The sequence below is a fragment of the Esox lucius genome, chromosome 10, assembly GCF_011004845.1.
Source record: "Esox lucius isolate fEsoLuc1 chromosome 10, fEsoLuc1.pri, whole genome shotgun sequence".
In the NCBI taxonomy this organism is placed as follows: Eukaryota; Metazoa; Chordata; class Actinopteri; order Esociformes; family Esocidae; genus Esox; species Esox lucius.
This window is the reverse complement of record NC_047578.1, coordinates 28,444,710-28,454,833: the sequence shown is the minus strand read 5'-3', so window position 1 is coordinate 28,454,833 and position 10,124 is coordinate 28,444,710. Positions and strand designations below refer to the sequence as shown.

At 38.7% G+C, this 10,124-nt stretch overlaps 1 protein-coding gene across 1 annotated transcript in view; it reads right to left on the bottom strand.

Annotated features, from left to right (window-relative positions):
- Nucleotides 1-1,115, bottom strand: part of ago3b (argonaute RISC catalytic component 3b) — a 73,170-nt gene extending 72,055 nt beyond the window's left edge. The window contains exon 1 of the mRNA XM_013132700.4: nt 488-1,115. Coding sequence (XP_012988154.1) covers nt 488-506 — 19 coding nt within the window. The 5' untranslated portion in view covers nt 507-1,115. The remainder of the gene's footprint in view (nt 1-487) is intronic.
- Nucleotides 1,116-10,124: the final 9,009 nt, after the last annotated feature.

Sequence of the window (10,124 nt, the reverse complement as noted above, 5' to 3'; positions counted from 1 at the left end):
TTAATCACAATGCCTAGGTATTGTATCTATAAATTAACCACTTCGTTATCGCAATCTGTCACTCAATGACCATAGCCGATGACGTAGCACGCAATCATTGGTTGATGCATACAAGGTCTGAACATCGGAACGTCACCAAAAACCTCTGACACCAACTGGTGTGCCAGACAAGCAAGCCCCAGTCAACCATAAACACAGCCAGAAGATAATCAGACTCTCAAAGGCTCAAGATGAGGCATACCTGACGAGTTTGCCACCTGCGCATGACAGTAGTTCAACGAAGGTTCGCTAAACTAGTGACCGGGTCGCATTCAGTAGGCAACAACGCAAAGTTTTGGGACAGGCTAACCACCAACAACATAAGGAATACTTTATTTGCTTTTTGTTAGACTGAACATCCTTTAAACCATTGTCAGCTATCAACAACTTCAACTAACGTGAGTAATAGCAATATATAAATGGGGTTGACAGAAGAATACACAAATACCTGAAGTTCCAATTTCCATTCATGAGGTCTCTGTCCGGATACTCCCCGGCTCCCAATGGTAAAATCTCAGCACAACTGCCGTTCGTCCGACGATTTTATTCAGCGCGATAGCACCCGTTCGGGAGATTTTCCACCCAACTACTGTCACAAGCCGACACCCCGGCTTCTGTCGCTGATGTGGACACGGGCCGCTTGGGGGTCCCCTTAATCGGATATCCTCTCAAATTGCCCCCGTTGTCAAATGGCATTGGTTGAACGACGTAGCGCTGTGTCTCTTTTCGTTCGACAGAACATGAATAACTTACAATTGTATTTTATATAAATTTTCGAAGACTCAAGTCTGAAATATATTTCACAGAGCCTCGGCGACGACAGACAGCTCCTGTTCCGGAACGTTTTTAATGCTACCTAAATTGTTTGAGCTTCCGGCTCGGTCAGTTTCCATGTTAATAAGAACTTGACGTTTGATCAACCTTCTTCGGACGGTAAACGTGATATTTTTTCCGCTCTTTCGGCGTTGTTCTCCCGGCAAATCGGTGTTTCACTCCGTTGAGTTCTCCGTAGGCTACTGCAACCGGTCTTATTCTCTCTGGCCCTCTCTATCTCCGCCTATCCCCGAAAGGGATATCCTACAGGAAACACGTCGTCACTTCCTAGAATCGTTCATCATCACTGTAGCCATCGTTTGGATCAAACGGAAAACTATTAGATTTTTGTCCTACAGAACAAATATATGTTTTACTTTACAGCGACCAAATACATTGCAACGATATGAATGTCATCAATACCATGTTATAGTTTGTGAAGTGTAGGCCTGTCATGTCGCGTTTCTTATGCAAATTAATCTGAATACCAGTCTTCAGTTTCAGACAATAATTTTTTAATGTTATTTTATTATTCATTTTGTTCGTGAATATAAATAAAACGGCCAGGCTATGTTTTCTCAGACATTATGACTGTTTCGGTGATTACGCTCTTTTGTCTGTATTAGAGAAACATGCCAAATACGAAATAGAATACATTTTAAGATTGTAGGCTACTATATGAAAAATAAATCAGTGATCTTGTTTGGCCTGTATGGCAGTGGAACAAACTTGTTTTGGCTGGAACCCTCTTAATCATAAAACAGCAAAGAAAATATGTTTCACTTTACATCGTCGAACAAGCCTTGGCAGCAGTGCGTTAAGCACTTAAATGTCCTGCAATTGTAAACATGTCATAGGCACAGCTATTTTTGTTGTTGCACCTTTAATAGCCTGCAACTCTATACGTTACTATGGCCCTGCCCCAATATCCGCACTACGCTCTAAGGTCTTCCGCGAAGTGCACACTTGTTGAAAGCTCGAAGCTGTTAAGAGCAGAATTGGGACAGTTATGTACACGTCTCTTCCGTTGGGCTTAAGAGACCAAAACATGGCCCTGGCCGTAGTTGCGGTGTTCGCAGTATTCAGAACTCACCACCAATATATTACTAGAAGAACTAGGAACTGCAAAACGATCTTTTGAATGAATGATTTAATGTTTTTTACTTTTAGCTACCAACTTTACTGTTAATGTAATTCATATTGAAACAGTTTTTGACTTGGATAAATTGTGAAATAACGGAAACTAGTGATGTCAACTGTACTGGGTTATACTGATTGCTGTTCCTAATATTTTGTCAATTCAGTGAGTGTGGACAAAATATTAGGAACAGTTCTCTGTATAATCCAGTACAGTTCATCACCACCACAAATGAGTGTCAAAAATTACTATGAAAATAGATAATTTAAAACTCCTCCCTCTAATATATTCAATAATAATGAATAAATACATTTTCAATGAACAATTAATAAATACATTTTCATGGTGTGATCTGTTTTCTAAAGCTGTCATCCAAATTGTTTTTTGTATTTTTAAGGTTGGCAGACTGATCAGGTATGCCAGGCTGAATCGTACCATGACTGTCCTCCAGATGTATTTTGATGTTGAGAGAGACCTTTGACCCGACTACCGCCTTTCAAGAACATAATTGAACAGCTTGATGGATATTGGACCAAGGCTGGGGAACTTATTTGGAAGTCCTCATATTTGTGTATTGGAATGACTGCCCAGGCTTTCTCTGAGCCAAAATCCACAGTGTGCCGTGTGGTGCACAAAATAGCTGGGAAGATCATAGACATTGCAGGTAAAGTCATTTGCTATCCACATCATGTTGAACTTGAAGAAATTGGCTAAAGATTTGGACGCTTTGGTCGACATACAGCATTTGAAAAGGCTGTAGGTGCAATTGATGGATGCCACATACGTATCAAGCCCCCAAATCTTAACAAAGAGGACTATTTTAATTACAAGCAATTCTATTCCATCCAAATATAAGCCGATACCCGTATTCTAGTCGTTCAATTATTGAACAAGCATTTTTGTATGATGAAGGCACGCTGGAGGGCAAAACTCTTCAAAGCCTTAGAAGTAAAAGTTGGCATCTGCACAGAGGCGGTCACTGCCTGTGTATTCTTACACAATGTCTGCCTTACCCATGGTAATGTCCTGGAACCAGAGCTTGCTGACGATGCCCCACCACAACCACCAACAGCAGATTCTGGACAGGAGACAAGTGGCAACCAGCTGCGGGCGGGACTCGCTCCACATGTATCAGCACCATAGACTGTAAAAATAATGGACGACGCCCTTTCGCTCTTTTCCATTGGTGAAAAATGAAGCCACCAGTGTCCTGATACGGCGCTGACATCTTGGACTTGCGTCTGCGCAGTAGCGAGAAGGAAGTAAAGCCGTAAAGCCGCGAAATCAACGGCCCCACCCCTGTGCCCCGCCCTCACTCTCCCTCGCAGAATGCGCATACCGTAATCAATCGCAAGTCCAAGTACAGTACAACCTTTGCTTGTTAAACCTAGACGATATGTTATACCCTAACTTACATCATGTTTAACCTTAATTTAGAATAGGCCTAATACAAAAATAATTGGTAACTTCTAGCTAACGATCATCTGCTAGCTATTAACATGGCTATTAACGAGGCTTGTTGTCTTTTAGCTAACGTTAACTAGCCCATTACATTTATTTGCTAATTAAATAGCTTATAAATTTAACTTAACGAAAAAAATTCAAAGATCGATTGGAAATGCCAGATCGGTTAGCACAATGTACTGCAGAACAACCCATTATGTCCGTGTGAAATTATATCAATTATAGAAATTTAAAGTTGCCCATTAATGTTCAAGGGCAACTTTTGGAGCATGATTTAATAAAAAATGCCTCATACTTCAACACACTGTTTTCATGAGTGTATAAAGTTATTCCACAGGGACTTGGCATTGTACATAAACATGGACATACCTTGCATGTTTTGCTGTACATAGTTTACTGACAGTTGTGTATATATTTTGTAAACAGAAACATTTTGTCATTTACTGTACCTAGCATATGTTAAGACCAAATTTATTTGTAATGAAACTGTTTATAAACATATGGTTATAAGCCTTCACTTGAACATGTACCTGGCAGTATTGTTCTGCATTAGCAACTCATTTATTTTGCTATAAACTTGTCATAAAGCAGATGTTTCAGTAAAAAAGTGCTTTGTATAAATGATAAAAGTTTATTTTCATTTTTGACACATACCTGACTTGTACTGATGTAAAGAAATTGGTAGAAAATTATCTGAATGTACACTGATACATGATTAAATATACAAATAAAAATGTGTTAAACAAGCTTCCAAATATAGAAAATAAATCTTCTTAATGTAAACACACATTTATTTGCTTTCATTCATATTAACATTTAATTTTTGCTGGACCGTGTAAGTGGAGCCGGCCAAGACGAGCAAATGTCTCTTAACGACCGACCGACCAAGTCGAAGTACGCATTATGAATTATTCCGTATTGACGAAAACTTCACTGGCTAAAACCGTTAGTATCTACATTATAGTAAGCCTGAAATAAAACAATTAATAACAAATAATTAATTATTGTGACTGTTTCTGGTGGATCTTCGAAGTACACATCCGTGTATGCGTTTTGGGTCAGGATAGACAAACACATTTGCTGGCTTAGCATACAGTAGTTACATTATAGTAAGCCTTAACTGAAACTGTATACGGTTATATTGCGACTGTTTCTGGCATGGAACAGTTCATCTTCAGTTTTCGCTAGCAATTGCTCAATTCCTATGATTATTCCTAGGAAGTAAGTAGATACCAGTAAGCCTATTATTGGCTAATAAGCTTTTAAAATGGCCAGCGGCAAAAGCAATACAGTTCATAGACGCTGTTAGAAATCGGCCGTTTCGTATAGTGGTTGTAATAATTAGCATACCCATTTGTCAAGGGAGAGAGAAATTATATTATTTATTGCAGCATTAGAAAGTCTTGTACATGAGGTTACGGACCTGGTCTTCCTTACACAACCTCAATCTCATCTCAGTCAATCTCTTCTCACTGTAATGTTGGTTACCACCTAGCCTATACATTAAGGGTGTTTCTACATAGCTATGGTGGAGTTAAACTTAATAAGAAATGTTAATCAGTTTAACACAATCCTCAATGGAGTCTAGCGACGGCTGAAACATGTAATGCTGTGGCATAGTGGTTAAAGACAGTGCCTCTCATGTGGAAGGCCTAAGTTTGAATCTATTGATAGCAACAACATTTATTCATTATTTCTGGTAGATTCTACGATTCTCTCGTCTTTATTGATAGTTATTGTATAAATGTCATTCACGAATGAAAGAAAAAAGTATGTTGTTTTGCCATGAAATATTTCTTTTTTTTCTTATGCCATGAAATAAAATGGCTTTGGCAGACTCGCTAGCAATTTCTCAATTCTTATGCCAACTCCAGTAAGTTAGTAGATACCGGTAAAGCTTATTACTGGCTAATTCGCTGTTAAAACGGCCAGTGGCAAACACCATACATAGACGCTATTTGTGGTGGAGGTAAACTTAGTAAGAAATGTTAGTCAGTTTAACTGTATCAGTGTCATTCACGAATGGCCAATTAATTATTAAAACAGCCAGTGGCAAAAGAGGATTTGATCAGGATAGAGACGAGACGCTATACTGACACCCGGTGATGACACAAAGACAAAACAAATTTACTAGTAAATAAAAGTAAATAATACATTTCATATACACAGAATTACACTTTCCAAATGTCCAATCCAAGAAATACAACAAAGGTACTCTGAAACATAAAATATTATTTCCATCACTCAATGGTGTTAAAGTGAATATGATTCTTAAAAAGGACCTATACAGGACCAGCAAACAACAAAACAGAACAGAACTCCATGCAGGAAGTTATTACTTCTCTGTCAAGTGGTCAACTAGCGTTCCAAATAAATCTAACATCTATGGGGGCATTATTGTAGCAAAACTTTTTACAAATGTGTGTGGAGAGTTGTGTATCTGTATCTCAATCCGTGTGTGCGTAATCAGTACAGTAAGTCAACTACTACTGTAGCTAGCTAGCTAGCTTGTTCTGTAGTTTTTTCCCCCAGCCAGGCTGTGCTCAGTGCAAGAAGTGTTTCACTTGCTGGGAGAGAACACTACTGTATGACGACTTAAACATCTGCTTAGTTCGTTAAGCCAACATAATTTCTGGAGCACTGTGTCATCATTTCTGGACAAGGAATCTTAAGTAAACTTATTTAACTTCTTTACCAAGCAGGTAGCTATCAAAGGTTTCCCTTGCTGGGAGAGAAATGTATTTTAAAGTGTAAGTGAAAATTGTTTTTGATCAAAAATTGAAGTTCATATAATATGAATACAATATGAGAGATAAATGACATAATACATGACAGGTTTCACTTTGTTTTAATAGGGACCGACGTGCTCACATATAATTTCCGCCCTCATAACTATTACAATTTACAAAGGACTTAACATTTCCAAAAACTGGGTCGGGGACAGATGCAGGAGAGTCACCACTGCCTCATGGATTTTCTATGAAGCCATGCATGATGCCAATGGCCAGAAACCCTCAGTCAAGCCAGTCAGTCTGTTTTCATCTAGACCCATTGGTGTAGAGAGACCCCAGACACCTATCAGTGAGGTTGAGGTTGAAGCAAGCTCTACAGCAAGCTCCTCTACAGATACAGACAGCAGTTATCCAAGCAGGAAACTCCCCAGATACACAGAGGGGTCAGCCAGGTACCTCAACTGAAGTTAGACCAGGAAAGAGAAAGAGTGAAAACTGTGATGTAGAGTACCTTAAAGACTTCTGTGAGCAGCTTGAGAGAACACAGAAAAAGGAAAATTAAAGGGATAATGCTTGGCTCCAAAAGTATCAGCAGCAAATGCTGATGTTTATGGGGACATTATTGTAGCATTATTGTAAATGTGTGTGGAGAGTTGTGCGTCTGTATCTCAATGCGTGTGTGCGTAATCAGATACAATAATCTGTAAATGCGTAGAAAAATCAGAAAAATGCGTTTTCTGAATGTGTACATGAATCTGCAAAAAGATTCTATGTGTGCGTAATCAGAATTGTATGTGTGAAATATTTGTAAGTGTATTGAGATTTGTAAATGTGTGGACAAATCTGTAAATGCGTACATATATCTGTGAATGTGCAGACAAATCTGTAAATGCACAGACAAATCTGCAAACGCTTATAAAGTCATCAGATACAACTCTCAATTCCCTGTCTTTTTACATGTGACTTTTGCTACACTTCTAGCGCAGCAGAGATCTGCAAATGCGTTTTGCGATTTGTCTGTGTGTGGAGATTGGCAAATGCGTGTGGAGATTTGTATGTTTTGTGCGTTAGCGCGCACTGATTACAAACAATCCGTGGGTCATTACATTGTGTGTGTGTGTCTGTGTGTGCGTGTGTGTGCATGTGTGTGTGTCTGTGTGTGTGTCAGTGTGTCACTTTATTCAGGCTTTTATCTTGAGAGTCTGGCCCAAACCTCCTTCAGAACCTCTACATGGCGAGATGTCACATGTTGTGGAGCTGGAATCATCTCAATGACTTCATCAAATCGGTACCAGTGGATGTCATCACGAGAAGGCCAAAAAAATCTGTTTTGTCCTACACGATGCATACACTTGACTTGAACACTTGTTTCGTCTGTGTCAAGCACAATGCCTGGGTACAGGTCATCATCATATTTCAGTATGCACCACTGTCCAACATCTGGATGTACCAATTTCTCCACTTCCATGGGTTGTGGATTTTCCTGATTGTCTGCTGGCTGTGCAGGCATTGATATGTTCTGACCAAAACTGAAGTGCTGTGTGTTAAAGCATGTACAGTTTAGGTCTTTCTTTGTTGAACAAAAGCAGCTGACATCACGACATATCAGCTCACCTGGAGCAAGGGTGACGACCTGATGGATTCTCATGAAGAGAGCACTGCTTTAATAGGACTCTGCATCATTTCTACAGCACGGTCAACATCAGTGCTTTCCACAAAAAACTGTTCCACTGATGTATCCGTTTGTCTGAGGACTTCATAGAGTTGCTGTGCATCTTGGATGTCATGGCCCTTAGCCACCAACCTTTGTTTGAAAATCCTAGGGTATGTTCAGCAAATTTCTGCAATTTGTATTTTCTAACAATTTTCCCTATTGTCACTTTTGAAATTATTTGTTTGTCTTTTTCCTTTCTGGCATTACGATATTTGTTCTTGATGTCTGCAATAAGAGCTTCGTGGTACAACAAGGTCTTCCTAATTCGGGCATTTACAGGGCAATTCAATAATGTTTTTTTCACTTTTGACCGAGGAGATTCTAAGGACTTTTTCTGTCGCTGGACTCTCTTTTTATACTTCTCTGTTAACTGCTTTTGCCTGTCCAGGGCTTTCTGGAGCTGTTTAATTGCATTATATTTCATTATTATTATCTTTCTTTGTTTTCGTGATTGTCTTTTGCCTTCCTCCCTTTGCCTACAAAACAAGTAATCAAACAAATTAGTCAGTCCAACATTGCATGAAAATGCTGAGTATGTCACATTAAACACCTTTTTTGTTAGCTGAACCCCCTTGACCTCAAATATTGATATGAAGAGCCCCCCGATTCTCTGATGTTGGTTAATAGTCACATGGCATACAGATAAACAAATTAAATATTTAAATATTTTAATTGTACAATTTTATAAATTATTAGCTTTTCATCAACTAGAACCCCCTGCAGTTCCTTCACATACCCCTTGGGTTTAGAAGCCCTAGTTTGGGGAACCGTGCATTAGACAATTACACATGCTCTAAACTAATTTTCTACTCTCAACTTATGATTCTTCTGCCTGTTGCACTTCACCTTGACAGTGGCTGTCATGGCATCTCTGGCATATGTTCAGGACTTTGTGGTGGAGTGCTTATGTTACATAATGCTTCTCTTCTTTTCTTGCTTCTTGTGTATGCTGCTCTCCACTCTTTACGTCTCTGACGCTGTGCTGTCTCACTTAGGTCACACATTTTTTTTTCTTTCCTGCCTCAACATTCCTTTTCCATCTCTGCCTCTCTCTCTCAAGGTACTGTGCCCTTTTTCCTGGGTCAGCATCTCTGCGTGCACAAAACTGCCTTTGCCTCGCTGCTGATGTGGGTGCCATTTCTGACTAGGATGCCTGTTGAAGTTTAAGTGGACACATTACATCAAATATTTTATCTATAACAAAAATATGAGTTATGATTTTTGTAATAATATATTTACTGAAATTACATTTTTTAAATTGAAATCATTGATTAAATTAAGTGAATAACTCAACCCTGTCACAAAGTTTACAACCCCGAAACAATGACAAATGTGACAGGGTTGAGTGTGATGGGGTTGAGTTTTTTTTGCTCAAAATGGCCACTGCTCTTAATGTGGTGTATAAGAGTAGGCCAGTATGCCACATGGCAGCCAATGAAATAAGTATTTTTAGATTTTTATTGATTAAATACAATTAAGATGAAAAAATTATGACTTCTCAAAATTGTATGTGATGGGGTTGAGTTTATAAGCTTGACAGTACCCTCCATGACTATAATAGACCTAAAAAAAATTGATAAAAAGTGTAATATCACTCACCTTCTTCTGCACCATGCTGTTGAACAGAGCTGAATGATGCAACTTCCTGTAAATTATGTCACATATGGGTGGAGTCTAAATTATTATGGGCGGAGAATGGTTGGCGTGACGGGGTTGAGTTCAGACTGAGGGACTGAAGTTTTTTTTTAATCAAACATTTTGCTTTTTTTTTATTATCTTTTCAAAAGCAAAGAACACAAATAAATACTTGCATTATGGCCAAAAATTATAGACACTGTGCACATTTTATTAATTATTTTCCAAGTACAAATTCAGCGAAGAACCTCAGGGACAAGACAGAAATACGTTTTTTTTAATGATAAAAATTATTTATATGTAATAATCATTTGTATTCATTATAAAGGACATACCAAAGTATTGTGAAAATCTTTTAACATTTCATTTTGGTGAACCACCACTTTCAAAAATCTTGGGGACTGAAATATTACCGAATCCCAGGAATGACCCCTATATATCTTTATTTTTCCTGTCCATTCCATCAGTGACCATAGCTGTCTGTTTATTCAGAGCTTGGATGCTGCAGACTACCACAGGTACTGGGTCTAAAAGGAGTTCATATATCTGGGGTGGTGGAAACTACAGATGCATCTACCTGTGAAAGACC